The sequence below is a fragment of the Strongylocentrotus purpuratus genome, unplaced genomic scaffold (assembly GCF_000002235.5).
Source record: "Strongylocentrotus purpuratus isolate Spur 01 unplaced genomic scaffold, Spur_5.0 spur5_scaffold_7, whole genome shotgun sequence".
NCBI lineage: Eukaryota > Metazoa > Echinodermata > Echinoidea > Camarodonta > Strongylocentrotidae > Strongylocentrotus > Strongylocentrotus purpuratus.
Window position 1 is genome coordinate 30795302 of NW_022145613.1, and position 17200 is coordinate 30812501.

Here is a 17200-nt window from a genome sequence, read left to right on the forward strand (position 1 = left end):
CCCCCCCCCTTCTTTACAGTTATAAAGCATACATTTCACAATACAAAATATGCCTCGATCATCCTCTAACTACAAAGTCTTACATGCTTTAAATCAAATGCATCATACATGTACCATAGAGAACACACAAAGCATTTACCAACCTTTCAGTAGACTCCTTGCACCAGATGTTTTTACTTTTATTCCTCTTCTTTGTGGCCTCATGTTCCAGGCAGCACAAGAGATACCAGTGAGCAAAGTACTGGAGGTGTGAGTCTGGTAGATGCTCAATGCTTTCAGTGAAGAGCTCTTGTACAGATGAAGCTAGCTGGGTAGAGGAGCCTTCCAATCTGAATGACAGAGAGGAGGGGAGGGGGGGGGTATGTATTGAGAAACAACTTTACATTCAATGGAATTCAAGTTTGCTTGTAACCTTAAATTCACAATTTCTATAAAAATATATATATATATATATATATATGTATCTTGTTATCTATAAGTCACCGGACACAGATTGTTTTTCAAAACAGAGCAAGTATGGTTCCCGCTCTCGAGTAAAGCTGGAAGTCTCAAATTTTCATAATAATAATAATAGTGTAAACTTATAGAGCCCACACACCGTCCAGGGACGCTCATTGCGCTACCTCAGCATCAGTTCTCTTTTATACGGTAAAGTAAATGTTTATTTGATAATAGAGTTATATCATCACAAATTAAAAAACAATTTTGCATCATTTGTATCACCCATTTCAATCCTCAGCTCTGCCCGGATCACTTTTCTTACAATGACTTCCTTCAGTTTTGCAAATTATTCACTATTCTGATACAATATCAGTGTTTTCTTCCATGAACAAAGAAATGCATGAGGCAAAAAATTGGCATGCCATACTTGTGTAGGCTGCTACAGGCTTGCAGATGGGCACATCGTTTACAGCTGAAATCATCTCGGATGGGTTCCGGGAGAATGGGTGGGATGAGAGAGGGTTTGGTCTGAGAGGGCCAGTCAGCCGAGGAGGGGGCGGTGGGTGTGGTTGTCGACCTGGCGGTCCGGGAGAGGTAGTAAGCCAGCTGGTTCCGCAGGTGAATGAGTTCTGTGGATACAAGAAAGGTAGATTTGGCATGGATACTAACACAAGATAATTGGAAAGATAGTCAAAGCCCTCTGGTGAGATGATTAGAGCTGTGGTCCTACAGTGTTCATGCACAGTTGTGGGTGTATTATTATGTAAAATACAATAAAATTACAGCAGCAAAACAGGGGAAAAACATTCCCAAAACCAACCAGGGAGACTGAAGAGAAAGATCCTGCAAACTTGTTCATTTTATGAATAAAAAAAGTGGCACTTGCATTTTTTCTTATTTACATGAGAAAATAGTTTTTAAATTGTTAGTGTTATTCTGAATCTGGGAAGTCAAATCACTTGTCCTCAGACCCCAATCGGTGTTGAGCCATACAATATGCATTATCAAGCTAGGCAAAACTTGATGAAAATTAATACTCAACAATTCAGAAATCCATTAATTTCTGGAATTTTACATCTTTCTTTGTTGACAGATTTATTCAATTACGTATCGGTGTTTTATGTAAGCAGAATGGACTATTAAATTTTCACCTCTTTTATCAATATGTCTGGCAGAAAATATGGGATCCCTTTTTTAAAGGAAATATTGAGCCCCTACACTATTGTTGGCAAGTACATTTAACTGCATATCAAAGAGGTATGTAGGCAGAATGGACCAATTTTCACCTTTTCTATCAAGTTGGTTAGCAGAAGGATTCTTCTTTTTTTTTTGAAGGAAATATTGCACCCTTATAATGCAGTAATACAATATTTTGTTACCAAGAACTCATAACTGGAAATTAATGTGTAATGTAAAAAATGATTCTGACCTCTCTTATCAAGGTGGTTGGCAGGAACAGCTTTCATGGCTGATGTCTTGATGTATAGAAGGAAGCCCAGGTCAGAGGTTGGCTGGAGGTCACCCAACATTAGACTGTACAGGATCAACTGCAGATGAAAGATGTGCAAATACAAGTGATAATAAGAACAATTTTACAACATGCCACATATAATATATTCTCCTAAGGATATTTAAGTGGTGCACTCCTCATCCTAATTAATTAGGAAAAAACTTCTAGAGTTAAACTTCAGTATATTATTACACAATTAACTCTAGATGCTGATAATTTGATTGTTGGACTCTATTATGTAACCCCTAAATCATCATCAACACCATCATCAAAATCATTGATTCATTCCTTGCTTGGAAGGAACCAGGATTGTAGAGAAACAATGCAAAATAACTTATTATTATCATTACCATCACCATCACTATTATTATCATCACTATTATCATCATCATCGCCTTCATCATCATCATCATGGTCACTATTACCCCATCATCACCATCACCATCATCATCATCATCATTATCTTCACCATCATCATCATCAGCATCATCACTATCATCATCATCATCACCATCACCACTATCACCCCCACCATCACCATTACCATCATCACTATCATCACTATCATCATCATCATCATCATCATCATCATCATCCTCATCATCACCACCACCATCACCACCACCACCATCTTCATCATCATCATCACTATCATCACTATCATCATCATCACCATCATCATCATCATCATCCTCATCATCACCATCACCATCACCACCACCATCACCACCACCATCACCACCACCATCACCACCACCACCACCATCTTCATCATCATCATCACTATCATCACTATCATCACTATCACCATCATCATCATCATCCTCACGACTATTATTACCTGGCTTCGATGCTCAATGGAGTTGGTCTCCTTCCCTGTCTTCAGCTCTAGCGGCATATTAGCATGCTGACCAGGCTGAGAGCGGGATGGTCTGTGGATCTGATTATTAAAGATGAAACAAAAAATACATGAATATAACACATATGGTGTTAAATAGGGCAAGGTTATCATATCAAATTATTTCAAACAGTAAAGTTATGGACTGATCATGAAGATGAAACAAACAATACAAATATATTAACACATATGGTGTTTAATAGGGCAAGGTTATCACATCAAATGATTTCAAACAGTAAAGTTATGGACCAAATTTGTGTCAAACCTTTAAAAGATATCAGAATGGTCTTATTACAGAAATGGCACATTTGTGGCCACCATAGAGAGTAGAAAGCCTTCTTTTCTCCAGGAGGAAGTTCAGACTGCCTATATAAGAAACTCACACTCAACTCTAATTTAACTCAAACTCATATGTAATTTACTACATGTATCTATGTGCTCCCTTCATTTTTTTATTAGATGGCTGCTACCCTGTTCATACTTAGACATCTCTTTTTTTCTGTGGCTTTGGGGCCATGACCTTTCCTTGACACTGTAGAATGTAGTAAGTCTTCTTTTTCTCTAATAGGAAGTTCTGACAACCTGTATGGAAGTACATATGTGTGTTTCCTTTATTCTATAAGATGACTACTACCATATGCTCACACAATAACTTCTGTTGTATTTTCTTGGTGATTAGGGGTCATGACCTTACCTTGACCTCAACTGTGAGGTCAACCTTGCCCTTCACACCCCATCTTGGCGACCAGATAGACTCCTCAATGTCGGTCACCTTGCTAACACTCACGCCACAGTTCTCAGGCTTGAAGGAGCCAGGCCTGTGGGGGGGACATGAAGAAAGAAATTTAATCACATAAATGATTTGGAAAAGAATAGACAAGAATGAGTTATCACGGATGAATCTGGTTCTATTAGATAATAAGGGTACAGTATGAACTTTACTCTACTCTACTATACCCTAGCCCTTGAAACCATCCATTTTTCAAAACACTTTAATTGAAGAATCAAAAATCTTCCAATTATACAGCCAATAAATAATGGTTCTTTTTTCGTACTTCTTTTAGGAATCATCTCCAACATACATGTATTTGAAAAATACAGGTTCAGACAACAGAGCAATACCAGAAATCTGCCAACCATGTTTTTTTAGCATGATTAGACTACACAAAGTCAAATACATGCTTAGACCAAGTAACAATTTTGTTAAACACTACAGAAAAATAAATGAATGCCCTATGTAGGAAAGTCATACCATTTGATGTCAACACTGCCTCTAGGGTTTGATCCTAGATAGGTATCACTCCATCTCTTGATAGTATCTGCATACTCCCCTACCTCCTCCAGGAGATTATCCTCATCCACCTTCAACGAGTACCTGTCATTCAAATCAAATCAAATCAAATTAAATTATTCTATAAGATGATGATGAAATGACTGGTGGAGAGTGTACACGTGAGCAGGTAAATATTTTGCTTACTAATAGTAAATATTAATGACCGGTCATTAATAAATATTAATGACCTGTCACTAGTAAAATCATGTTATGAAACATCATTTCATAAAACATACTCTTATAAAACAAATAATACACATCATGTTGTTCGGGCATTAGTCAAATTACTCACACTCGGTACTTTCAAAACAGTCCAAACACCCTCGGCTATCGACTTGGGCATGTTAGACTGTTCCACAGGTACCTTGTGTGGGTAATTCTTACTAATGCCCTCACTGCTGTGTATTATTTGTATATTAATTCATCAATCCGATCATTTCAAATCAATCTTAAAAGTGTCTGCATACTCCTCTACCTCGTCCATTAGGTTGCCTTCATCCACCTTCATTTAAATCAATGTATTCAATTGAGATCAGTTCAAATTAAATCATAATACATCACATCTGAACATATGCCAATATATCAATAATCTAATACAAATAATCCTAATCAAATCACATTAAAATAATATGAACCTACATGTAGGTAATACTCTGTAGGTTCCCATGGTGACCGAGTATTCATAATTGTAGGTTTTTGGTAACACCATGTGCCTTACTGAAAAGAGTGTTGATATATTCTTTCGCCAAAAGATCCCACTTAAGGGGCATTGACAGGTATTACGGAAAAGGAAATGAATTGAAAGAGAACGGAAAGGAAAGAGAAAGAAAAGGAAAGAGAAAGAAAAGGAAAGAGGCGATAATGGAATGAAATTCTTGAAATTAAATATGCTTTGTATCCAAAGGTACTCACATGTCACAGAGGAAAGCTGGCTGCTTAAGTATATCACTGGCAATCCGCATCAGTTGAGCTTTCTGAAACTCTTTCTTTAAAATGGCCTACAAACAGAAATGAATCATCAAATTTGAAATTACTGAAGAAATGTTTTTTTTTAAACATCATGGATTATTGAAATCCTATTTGATTCGTGAATAGAATGTGCATTATGTCTATGGGCACTTTGAAGTACATGTGTATGTCTTTCTATAGCACATACATATATATGCTTAAGTGTGCCACTGACTGTTTAAACAGACATGCCAGTATCAACCTTACTGGAGAAGCACACATGCGTCTTAAAATGCGTTTATAGAAATAAGATGCAATGCTGTTTAACTTTGTAATCATCTTCATCATCATCATCAGCACCACCATCAATATAATTGCCATTGTCGTTATCATCACTATCATCATCATCATCATAATAATCATCATCTCTTCAATTCATAGTCATACATTTGAGACTTACCTGGTCAAAGACTTCATGAAGAAGTGAACCGAGGAGCATGGCACGATTTCCTCTCTCTAAGCCCTTTGTAAAAAGAGACAAGAAATAGAATACAAAGATATGGTGAAGAAGGAAAGCAGTAAATTTTGTCTAAATGAGGGGGATGCTAGAGACAAGAAAAAGTGGAGGCAGGGAGTGTCATCATGGCGCGAAAATCAGTAACGCCTCGTAAGAGGGAAAAAGCTTACTTTAATAAATGATGATGATGATGATGAAACCACCTCTGAAATAAAGTCAATAATTCCACTTGCAGTTGTACACAATCATCAGGAAAATGTGTTAAATTATTGGAAACACATTAAATTAAAGACATGTGCCTAGTACCTACCTTGAAATGTTCACTCAAAACAGATCTGCAAAAGAGAAGAAGAAAAATTTAGTATTAGGCATTACATTCGGGGGAGGATTCATAAACAATCTAATTTCTCAGAATTAAAGTGTACAAAAAATCCTTTCCTTGATTAAATATTATAGTATGATTGGCATTATCGTGAAAAAGCAAGAGAATGATAGAGAGAGAGAGAGAGAGAGAGAGAGAGGTGAATGGTATACAAATATTGACTGCTCATGAGGATGATGGTGGGAAATATCACTCCCAAGGTGGTGTTTACACCACCGAGGGAGTGGTAGTTCCCACCATCATCCGATTACAGAGCAGTCCATATTTGTTTTATATACCTCATCCTTTTTATTGATTCATGATTAGGTCTAGCTGTAGGTCTAGATCTAGCTCTACATGTAAAAACAGGAAACGAGATCAAGAGGAATTTACTAACCCAAATAAGAAAAATCCAACATCAAGTCCAAGGCAAGAGTATTGAATTCCTACGCGCTGTGCGTAACCGCGCGATTGCGGTAGCCTAGCAACTCAAAAAATGTGTGTGCGCAACTAAGTCGCGGGAGGGGTTAGGGGTCCTATCCCAGGGTTTGATAGTAGCTATCAACCCCTCTGACGTAATGATACTTGATAGATCGAAATGCTCCTTGACATGTGATATAGTCTTGACCAATCAGTGAATGACAATCTATGTATGAGGTATATAATATCATATTTCATACAATTTTCATGTCTTGAGAATGACTTCATGCCAAGCAGAGTGTGGGATTTTCAAAGGAGTTTGTAGTGAGATGTTGGGAAAGAATCTAGATGCTGTATAAATTAAAGTCATGAGCTCTAACACAATATATTTTCTTAGAATTCTCATCACAAGGTGATTCATGCCTTTCATTCTTTAACACCAAGAGGCACATACACCTGCTTCTTACACCAATATGACACCATGTGTTATCTAACACTAACCTTCTCATACACCTGATGCTGTTTGACACCGCAGTCCCAGTGAGTAGATGATCCGGATTGACAACAAGGTAGCCAGATTGGTTGTTAAGCTCACAGACACCATCAGCACCGAACGTCCCATGGATTGCAACTACCATGCCTTCCTCAACAAGTGTTCCTTGCCTGTAGAATAATGTACAGACAGATGTCATTAAAAATATTATTACTGCCTTAATTATTATCACTCTCTGGTTTGGGGATTGTCTTTTCTAAAGTATACACCTTTTATTTGATTTAAATTATAAGCATCTCTAACCCTGTAAAAAACAAGTCTTGGAGGCTCCTTTAGAAAGATACAAAGAGGATAGCTTTGATAAACATTGATAAATTTTGTGATTATTATCATGACATTTAAAATGATCATCACTGCTACCATTATCATATGTAAAAAGGTTTCAATTCCTATGAAATATACAAAACTTCAATCACATTCATCATCACCGTCAAGTAATCAATTTTCAAAGGTAACAGGATGAAATATCTTCCAACCGCTAACACAAATTCCTTACTCATACTTTGTCTTTCAAAATGACAAGATATTTAAGAAACACTTTATAAAATAACACATTAAAAAGAATGCAATTTATTCATTCCCATGTTTAATACTGTTTGAGGAATTTATCAAAAGCTGGAAAAAGCTGAAGGACCATGATTACATTCAATCATCTTACCAAGTGTCTTTGAGGATACAGATCTTGTCTCTTTGATCTGACATACTCCTAACACTCATCTTCTTCTCACTGTGAAAATGAAATAACAACAAGAGAGTAAAAACAACAATATGAGATGGATTGATTGTATCAAGGCAATGTTTAAAAGCCACACTACTCATCTGTAACCCCCATATGAAAAAAATGATTACAGAAAAATATAATCTAAAACCCGATAATCAACAGAAACAATTGATCTTGTATGAAGCAGGGCTCCACACTTTTTGGAAGGGGTCCAGAGTGAACTTTTTAGAGTCTGTATGATGGGCCCTACATAAAAATTCAGACTTTGGGGGATCCGGACTTAGAAGTTGGGCGCCCATGTTACCCCAACACCTGCTAGTGTCAAGCACTGATGGATTCATCGTATTCACTATTAAGTCAACACTGTCTTAAATTTGCATGGGCATAAAGGTATAATTTGCAAACATTTTGACAATCTATTACAGTACATATCTCATTTCATTATCAAAAAATATTAGAAAAGATACCCCAAAAATTACAAATAGGGCACCTCCTTGCTTCAATAAGAGGTCAAATAACCCATAATTTGGCTTAATTCAACATTTTCAAAGGGGCAGCACCCCCCCCCCCCTCCCCCTGTCATACCCCCTATGATTACTGGTATGAATGTTTTGCCATCTTACTTGTTGCTGTCCTGAACACCTGTCACTAGGTAACGGCAAAGGTCCGCATGAGGCTGGTTGAGCTTGCTGCCCGCTGCAGGTTTCTTCTTGAAAGGTGACATCTCGCCAAACTTCTTGTCAATATTGGAGATGGAAACTTCTTTCATCTGGAAATTAGAAGTAAATAGAAAAATATGTATCTTGGAGCAATATACAAATATAAAGGAATAATTATCAATGGATATTAAAAAACAATGAAACATAACTTGATTTTTGCTTTGACAAACGTACATCGGGATTCCTTGAGACAAAAGTACAAAAAGTAGACACTTTTTTAAAGGAATAATAGTAGTGCCATACAAGTACATGGATGTCAAAACCTAAACTACATTGGATATGGGCTTTTCAGGATATGAACTACGTCATCAAGTCCAATAAATAGCATATTTGCCTAGTCACACAGACAAAACACCAGAGTGAAAATAGATCAAACAAACGTTCACATTGCCTCCAATGGCCAAGAATGGATCAGTAAAGAGTCGCTTTAGAGTCGGTTTGGCCATGTGACTCGGGTGTGAGTATATGAATATTTTGAAAGCTGCAAACGCTACTTCAAAATAGTCAAAATATCAACTCCTTGCAACATGTTGACCTCAACTGAATGGATTGGAATAACAAAAAGTAAAATCAAAATGAGTTAAGTTCCTCCCCCCCCCCCCCTTCCAAAGATACATTTCTCATTAAATTTTAATAGGAAGAACCCTGGATGTTGAAATACTGGGACCCGTTTCACAAAGCTTTTTTTCAATGACAAAAAACAGTGACAAGTCTGCTGATAACCAATCAGAAGCAAGGATTTCAGTAGCTTGTAACAAAAACTGTCATTTGTCACTGATGACAAGTTTTGTGAACCCCCCCCCCCCCCCCCCCAGGACTTACCTTGCCATCTTGCATGTCATTCAGTTCATCCAGATTGATATCATCCAGAAATGAGTCGTCTAATCCTTCCAACAGAGCAGCTGTTCCTGGACTTGTCACATTGGTTTCATGATCCATGCTTTCATGTTGAGCTTTTCCTGGAGTACTGAAGTCTTTTGAAGCAGTGATTAAAGGAGTGTCTTGCACAATGTCGATTTCAATACCTTGCAGCGCTGTCTCATCCATTGCTTGGTCATCTGGACTCTCTTCAAGCTTGGACCCGCTACTTTCCTTGGATTTCCTCGACCTCAAGGCCATTGTATCTCTAGTATCTCTAGAATCACCCTTAATGGGTTTATGCAGGGATTCCCCTGATTTGTCCTTCTCATTTTCTCCTCCAAATGCTCTTCTCTCCTGTAGAATACTTTGATGCCCTGAAGTTAAAGAAATCTCATTTTCGTTTGCAGTGTTTGTTTTAGATTGCACTTTGTGTTCAAATTCCTGAGAAGCTGACATTTCCTTACTTGATGTTCCTAAACTTAATATCCGATGGACAGGAGAACTTGGATCCTGAGGGGTTTTCTTTTCTGGTGTGTCCTCTACAAGAGGGCAGGTATCTGGAATGAGGAGAATGTCCTGTTGTCTTGCACTTGGTGTTGGGCAGGAATCTGGTATGACGGAGACAAACTCCTCTAGCTCTGCCCCTTCTCTGTTTACCATGGATTCTTTGAAGTGAACTGTTTCTTTTTCTGGAGAAGAGACCTTCTCCAACAGTGGAAGACTACCTGAAGATCCTTCCGCAATGGAGCTTGCATGTTCCGATTGCATCGCATCGTTACTGTTACTAAACAGCGACTGATCCGAACTTGTCAAGTGGTCAGCTGAATCTCCATTACAGTTTGACTCAACATCTCCAGATGACATCAATATGATGCCTGTATCTTTTGAATTATGTTTCAGAGCATCTGTCACACTGGCTGCATGATCAGTTTCCTCAGGACAGGCTGGCATTTCTTTGATTGAACCACTGTCACTGCCATACTCGTGGAGGAGAGATTTCCTAACCCTCTCTATTCCATCATTACCATTACTAGGCTCTGTTTCATCCGGGATATCTTCGGAATCCTGGAATCGCTTGGAGTAGGGGGAGTTTCCTCTGCTTGGTGATCGCTTGACAGCTCTGATGCTCGTCTCCAACAAGTCCTTCTGGACTTTCTTGGATAAACTCAACCTTGAGGCATTCTTCTTAGAGGAGTTCCTTACCCTACACACAGCTGGTTTGATCTCAATCCTGCTATCTTGACACTCCTGTAGAAGTTTTGCACTTTGTCCTTCCATCTCTGCCACCTTGGAACCCTCATTTTCAAACAAACTTGCGGGTTTCTGTGCAACCTCCTTGTTCAATTTTACTAACTTGTTGCCCTTTCTTGACAGCCTGCTCAGTTTTTTGGTCTGTTTTGGTTGACCATCTTTTGGGTTACTAGCAATCACATTCTCTACTCCGAAAGAATTTGATTTCTTTTCAACTTTTGAGCAATCTTTATCAACCTTCTCATCTTTGTTGACCACTGAGCCTTTTAAAGTCACCTTCATCTTTGGTACTTCTGAATTAGTAGCACGTAGTAAAGGTACAAGAACTCTCCCGACGTCTTTTCCAAATTTTACTTTGTTTGACGAATCCTTCTTGCCGCCATCATCTTGCTTGAAGGTACCACTTGAGACATCCCTGCTGTGGTTCAGGAGACTGGTAAAAGGCCTCTTCTTGGGTAATACATTCTCTGGTGTGTCTGGAATGATTGCCTGTGAGAATGGAGAATCGGTCGTATCTGGATTGTTGACCTTGGGTGGCGAATGGAAACGATCCACGGGACTTGGCTGCATAGAGTCTGGGGTAGCTGGTATTACTGTTGAGATTGCAAGTAATGAAATGAAAATTCAATTTAAAAAAAAATAATGACACAAAAGTAAGAATGAAAATGGGGTTGTACTTGTAAGTTGTAATGATATTGCACCAAGGACCATTTATGTTAATATTATTCAGGGGTTTTTTTTGGTCATACTTTATTGATCCTCATCATTTGTAACATTTCAAAAGAAACGTAACATTACAGAGTTCATAACAATAATCATAATAATGAAATTTTAAAAAAGCTACCCAGTATGTAAAAAAAAAATCTAAGATATGGTAAACAAAAGGAATTGGGAAGATAACAAAAATTCAACTGAAAATTAATTTGTGAATACTGAATAATGATACTGAAATTCAAGGTTGTGCTAAAATCCACTTTGCCATCAAAATCTGATATGGTGTGTGGTGTGTGTAATGTAGTGTGGTGTAATGTAATGTGGTGTGGTGTAATGTAGTGTGGTGTAATGTAGTGTGGTGTAATGTAGTGTGGTGTAATGTAGTGTGGTGTAATGTAGTGTGGTGTAATGTAGTGTGGTGTAATGTAGTGTGGTGTAATGTAGTATGGTGTAATGTAGTGTGTTGTAATGTAGTGTGGTGTAATGCAATGTGGTGTAATCTGGTGTGGTGTAATGTAGTGTGGTGCAATGTGGTGTGATGTATTGTGGTGTAATGTAGTCTGGTGTAATCTGGTGTGGTGTAATCTGGTGTGGTGTAATGTAGTGTGGTGTAATGTAGTGTGGTGTAGTGTGGTGTGATGTATTGTGGTGTGATGTATTGTGGTGTAATGTAGTCTGGTGTAATCTGGTGTAGTGTAATATAGTGTGATGTGATGTAGTATGGTGTAATGTAGTGTAGTGTGTTGTAATGTAGTGTAGTGTGTTGTAATGTAGTGTGGTGTAATGTAATGTGGTGTAATGTAACATGGTGTAATCTGGTGTGGTGTAATGTAATGTGTATAACAATAATCATAATAATGAAATTTTAAAAAAGCTACCCGGTATGTAAAAAAAAAAATCCAAGATATGTTAAACAAAAGGAATTGGGAAGATAACAAAAATTCAACTGAAAATTAATTTGTGAATACTGAATAATGATACTGAAATTCAAGGTTGTGCTAAAAATCCACTTTGCCATCAAAATCTGATATGGTGTGTGGTGTGTGTAATGTAGTGTGGTGTAATGTAATGTGGTGCAATGTGGTGTGATGTATTGTGGTGTAATGTAGTCTGGTGTAATCTGGTCTGGTGTAATCTGGTGTGGTGTAATGTAGTGTGGTGTAATGTAATGTGGTGCAATGTGGTGTGATGTATTGTGGTGCAATGTAGTGTGGTGTAATCTGGTTTGGTGTAATGTAGTGTAGTGTAATGTAGTGTGGTGTAATGTAGTGTGGGGTAATGTAGTGTGGTGTAATGTAGTGTGGTGTAATGTAGTGTGGTGTAATGTAGTGTGGTGTAATGTAGTGTGGTGTAATGTGGTGTAGTGTTGTGTAGTGTAGAGAAGTAGAGGAGCATTGCTTTTTATGATACAGGATACTAGAATATCAATCAAGTCAAATCATTGCATTCACAGTCTCATACATTACAACCCAATGCCTAAAAATATTACTGTGCATTATGTTTTTATTAAAGAGTTTAGGGACAAATCATCTTCAATCTCCATTCCTATTTCGTCCTTTACTTTCTTTTTACTTGTCTTTTGCCCTGATTAGGGATGAGCATAACACACCTAATACATCGTGCTGGTCTGTCCAAGGCAGTGACGAGGCAGGCTGTTGTTTGAATACCTTGGCAGTGGTACTGGGGGCAGGCTTCCGAGATGATATACCGTCTTTCTGCTTCTTCAAACCTATATTTAGGCAGTTCACAGGGACTCAGTGTAAAGTGCATGTAGTCATAGTCAAAGAGACAAGACATATCTTGTGGAAATGAATGAACACGTCTCCATTTCTACAAAATTCATTTTCTCAAGAACCCCAGTTCTTTTAAGTCATGATTTTAACGATTAGAATTTATCTTGAATACAGTAGTTGTTGCCACAAATATGTATTGAGTCATCAAGAGCAACAGCCATACATCAAAAATGTAAAGAATTGTTTAAACTGGTACAGCAAGTGGTGTTATATAACAATCTGTGTGTACACTTTGCATGGAAATGAAATCATAACACTTTGAGGTGCTGATCAGACAGGTCAAATAAGGAGACATAAAAAAACATCTAAAATAAAGTCTTTGAAGTGATCCAATGCAACATGATAATAATAATACCAACAATATGGTAGAATCATTGAACAAAGCGTGCATTCATTTGAAATTAGCAAAGCTTTGAAGTGAAACATTGCAGTACACAATTAAGTGCCTACTAAATTCTGGTATTAATAAGGGAAGTTCAATAGTACTTACTTTTCTGAGAAGTTGAAATGACCTGGGTGAAAAGAGGGGATGGCAGCTCTGATTTCTAGAAAAATAAATGAAAAATTATACAATATTGTATTTTCAAATTCTGGAAACAGCACAAGGAAGAGTAAGATCATAATCTATAGAAATCAGGGGAGATTGGACTGAAGTACTATTCTAGAATTTTATAATGACCTTGCCCAAAATTAGTCTCCAAGAAAATAACTAGCAAAACACCTGAATTTGTAAGCTGAAAAATTGAAAGTAACTTGTAACTTAGTCAGAGATATGTTTCTGTAAATTTTGTACAACTCTTTTCTCTGAAAATTTCTTTGATTTTACTACATCAAACAGCAGGCATAGATCTGAAATGAAAAGTTATTTTCTCTACCTTTCTGAAGAAAGAATCCAATGAAGATTGATGTCCATGTTTAGACTGACTGTCCCCCTAAAAGGAAAAATATAAATATATATTCTTCTTTGCTTAAAGAGATGAAATGCAATAGAAGTAAACATAAATTTGATAAAGCATCAATTGTTTTCAGGTGATATTTCATTTGATTAACCATTTTCTGACTGGGCTGTTTGAGAGCAAGTTTGTGTGGGGGTTAGATTTCGGCCGCGGAAGGACCAATTTTTGTATGGATATTGACACCCATATAAAGAGGCCAGTTACATAATTTTTTTTTCAGGAAAAATTGCTGATTTACTTCTTTGATATAATTTATTCAAATTAAACGGCTATTTTTTAAACATATTTATTGACATTTTGCTTTAAAATAAGGTAGAAAGGTCAATTTTCTGAAGAGTTTGGCCGAAACTTGTCTTGATTATTTCATTTTAATGCATTACTTGCTCTACATACTGTATATACCGTATATGGCTACTGACTATTCATCTGGGAATTTTACCCTGATCCTATTCTCTCAATAAAATATAATTTGTAAACAACCCTCAAACAAAAGAATATAATAATAATGATAATAAATAAATTAATAAAATATAAATAAATAAATTATTATTTCACAGAAATAAAATGGAAAAAATAAATATAATACAAGTCAATGGTCAAAATGAGATATTTTTCATTTTCATGGCTTCAATAAAAGTTCCAAGAAATTATGTTGTTAGACACGCATTTGACATAATCCCTCCACTGTACCTGCGAGGAGCGATTTGTCAAAGAATTAGATTTCACCTTTGAGGGTTGTCTTGTCTTTGTTGGTTTACCCATCTTGCTCCTAGAAGACGATTACCCAAGTCAGAAGGCGATGCAGCTGCAGACCTACTGTAGCTCTAGCATCTGCAGAATAAACCGGTCATGAGACCTGCATGAGACAAATCAAAATCAGCAAAATTATGAATATTAATTATTATATCAGATTAAAATGATACCCGTAACCCTGCATTAAGAGTAACTAATGTTGACAAAATCTCATTTGATACATAACAGTCTATTTATATTATTCGTATTACTAAGCAAGGTGAATGCGCAGAGTTTGCTGAATTTAGTGAACTCCCTGTGTGTGCACTCCAGCAAAGCATAGAGAGTCAATGCTATTACGTATTGACCTCTAGCACTGCATGCTTGCTGTGAGGCAGGTATTATTAGACCCATACACAAATACACACACCACACAATATTGCATAGACTGCATACAATCATGCCGATGCGGCTGTAAGTAAAGTTTGACAGTAGACTTATAATTTGAATTTTTAAATTATTCTTTTTAACATCTGTAAGTTGAAAAAAATGTATTTTACTGCTATTTAGGTGTCATCAACTTGTATGATCTAATGCAAGTTAACATTTCATATTTTTTAATCTTAAGTATGTTGAATATTAATTTAAATTATTTGTATGCGCCTTGAGCATCTCTAGAGATGGATATGTTGCGCTTTATAAATATTGTTATTATTATTATTATTATTATCAATTGTCACTAAAGTACCGATTTTGAGTGAAATCAGTTGAGTTTTGTACAGTGGTGTTTGAAATTTGTTTAAAAGCACTTTTACTACACAGCCAGGAGAGTGATGCTCTTATGTGTGTGTGTGTGTGCGCCTTTTTACATTTATCGCTCTTAAATCTTATAGTTAAGTATCAGATTGGCAACGCAAAAACAGGGGTTTGATTTGTACACCGCATGTACGTAGGCTTTCAATTATGTAAGCAAATACGCTATCGATCAATCCGGTATCAAGTTTTCACTTTTTAGTGTGATTTCTTGACCGATTTCAAAGCGCTTTGTAGATCTAGACTATGTAAGGAAAGAAGAGTCCATGTCCACTACAGCACTAGTAAACTCACCTTACCAAGGTTTCAAAGCCAGTGAGCAGTTTGCAAGGTTTGTTAATATTGGGTGCGGGGTGCGCTTATGGCGCGGGAAGGCCAAACTCTGAAGTGAAGGGTCGATTGCCAACAACCAGCGACAAAAATTTTACTGACGCATACTTTTAGGTTTTGTTTACATCACTTTTCACACAGTGGTTAAAACTATGGGTGCCAATTAGGCTAGGCAATACTAATATCACATTTAATATCACCTGCTGACCTAGATCTAGCCTAATGCTAGGCTTGAGTTGAGGCAAACTCCACACAAACTTAGTTAGATCTAGTTGTAGTTGTACTTGTACACACACTCCAGCAAAGCATAGAGTTAATGCTAATGCGTATTGACCTCTAGCAATGCACTAGGCCTACGTGTAAGCAGAGCTACCAAGTGTCATGCATTAGGCGTGACATCACACATTTCGAGGGTCTGAAAATGCTCTCACGCACGACGTTCGCGCTAGATTTTTAAAAAACGCTAGGTCTAGGCTATAGATTCTAGGACGTGTGTTAACCCTCGCACGCGGGTGCGCGCGCCGAATCATGAAAATGTCACGCATTGCGGATCTTTGAACTTGGCGTCTCTGCTCTAGTCAATACACTCATATTCATAACACACATAGGTCTAGAACTCTAGATTCTATGCACACAATCATGCGGATGCTGCTGATCGGCAAGTTTGACACCAGGCAGTGGACTCACATTTTGAATTTTGAATTATTCTTTCCAACATTGGAAAGTTAAACAAATTGTATTTTAGGTCTACTGCTATTTAGGTGTCATCAATCGTCACTAAAGTTTAATACTAATAATAGCACAGCTTTTTTTAATACACAGCCAGGATGGTAATGCACCTTATGCTATGTGTGTGAACACAGTGCAGTCAAACTAGATCGAGATCTTGATTTAAGTCCCACTCGCTCCAAAATATGTCACATTAAACTTTATGTTATTGTTTTAATAACCTCTACATAACATAACATTCTTAGGTTGAAAAGAAAGTCTATTAACTCTAACTTCTTACCTCCTTGATACTCATTGTACACCCTCTTCGTAAACTCGTTTCCTATTTTTCTTTTGGAAATCGGGTGCATCAAGAGGACATGAATGACGAAATTCAAAATTGAATCACGAAAACGAAGAGCAAAAAAAAATTAAATAGCGCGCGCGCGTATCATATGTGATAGCTCTGTCTGCCGTAGCTGGGGCTGTAGCTGAAAGTCTAATAGTAGAGACGGGAGTAGAGAATTAAGAGAGCCCTCGAGATATAATTATGTATGAGCAAGACTTATTTTGTTTTACTTTGCATTTGGGGGTACTAGTAATGCGTGGCATGAATTGGTA

At 37.2% G+C, this 17200-nt stretch overlaps 1 protein-coding gene across 2 annotated transcripts in view; it reads right to left on the reverse strand.

The window, feature by feature from the left end:
* Positions 1 to 17037, reverse strand: part of LOC592140 (DNA replication ATP-dependent helicase/nuclease DNA2) — a 28219-nt gene extending 11182 nt beyond the window's left edge. For both annotated transcript variants that reach the window (XM_030974213.1, XM_030974212.1), the window contains exons 1-18: positions 16881 to 17037; positions 14723 to 14852; positions 13916 to 13972; positions 13531 to 13585; positions 12857 to 12976; positions 9244 to 11126; positions 8326 to 8471; positions 7640 to 7708; positions 6930 to 7091; positions 5958 to 5982; positions 5591 to 5653; positions 5095 to 5180; positions 4102 to 4224; positions 3544 to 3667; positions 2793 to 2891; positions 1871 to 1988; positions 869 to 1070; positions 144 to 329 (exon numbers count right to left, since the gene is read on the reverse strand). In XM_030974213.1, the coding sequence (XP_030830073.1) occupies positions 144 to 329; positions 869 to 1070; positions 1871 to 1988; positions 2793 to 2891; positions 3544 to 3667; positions 4102 to 4224; positions 5095 to 5180; positions 5591 to 5653; positions 5958 to 5982; positions 6930 to 7091; positions 7640 to 7708; positions 8326 to 8471; positions 9244 to 11126; positions 12857 to 12976; positions 13531 to 13585; positions 13916 to 13972; positions 14723 to 14758 (3554 nt within the window). In that variant the 5' untranslated portion in view covers positions 14759 to 14852; positions 16881 to 17037. The remainder of the gene's footprint in view (positions 1 to 143; positions 330 to 868; positions 1071 to 1870; positions 1989 to 2792; positions 2892 to 3543; positions 3668 to 4101; positions 4225 to 5094; positions 5181 to 5590; positions 5654 to 5957; positions 5983 to 6929; positions 7092 to 7639; positions 7709 to 8325; positions 8472 to 9243; positions 11127 to 12856; positions 12977 to 13530; positions 13586 to 13915; positions 13973 to 14722; positions 14853 to 16880) is intronic.
* Positions 17038 to 17200: the final 163 nt, after the last annotated feature.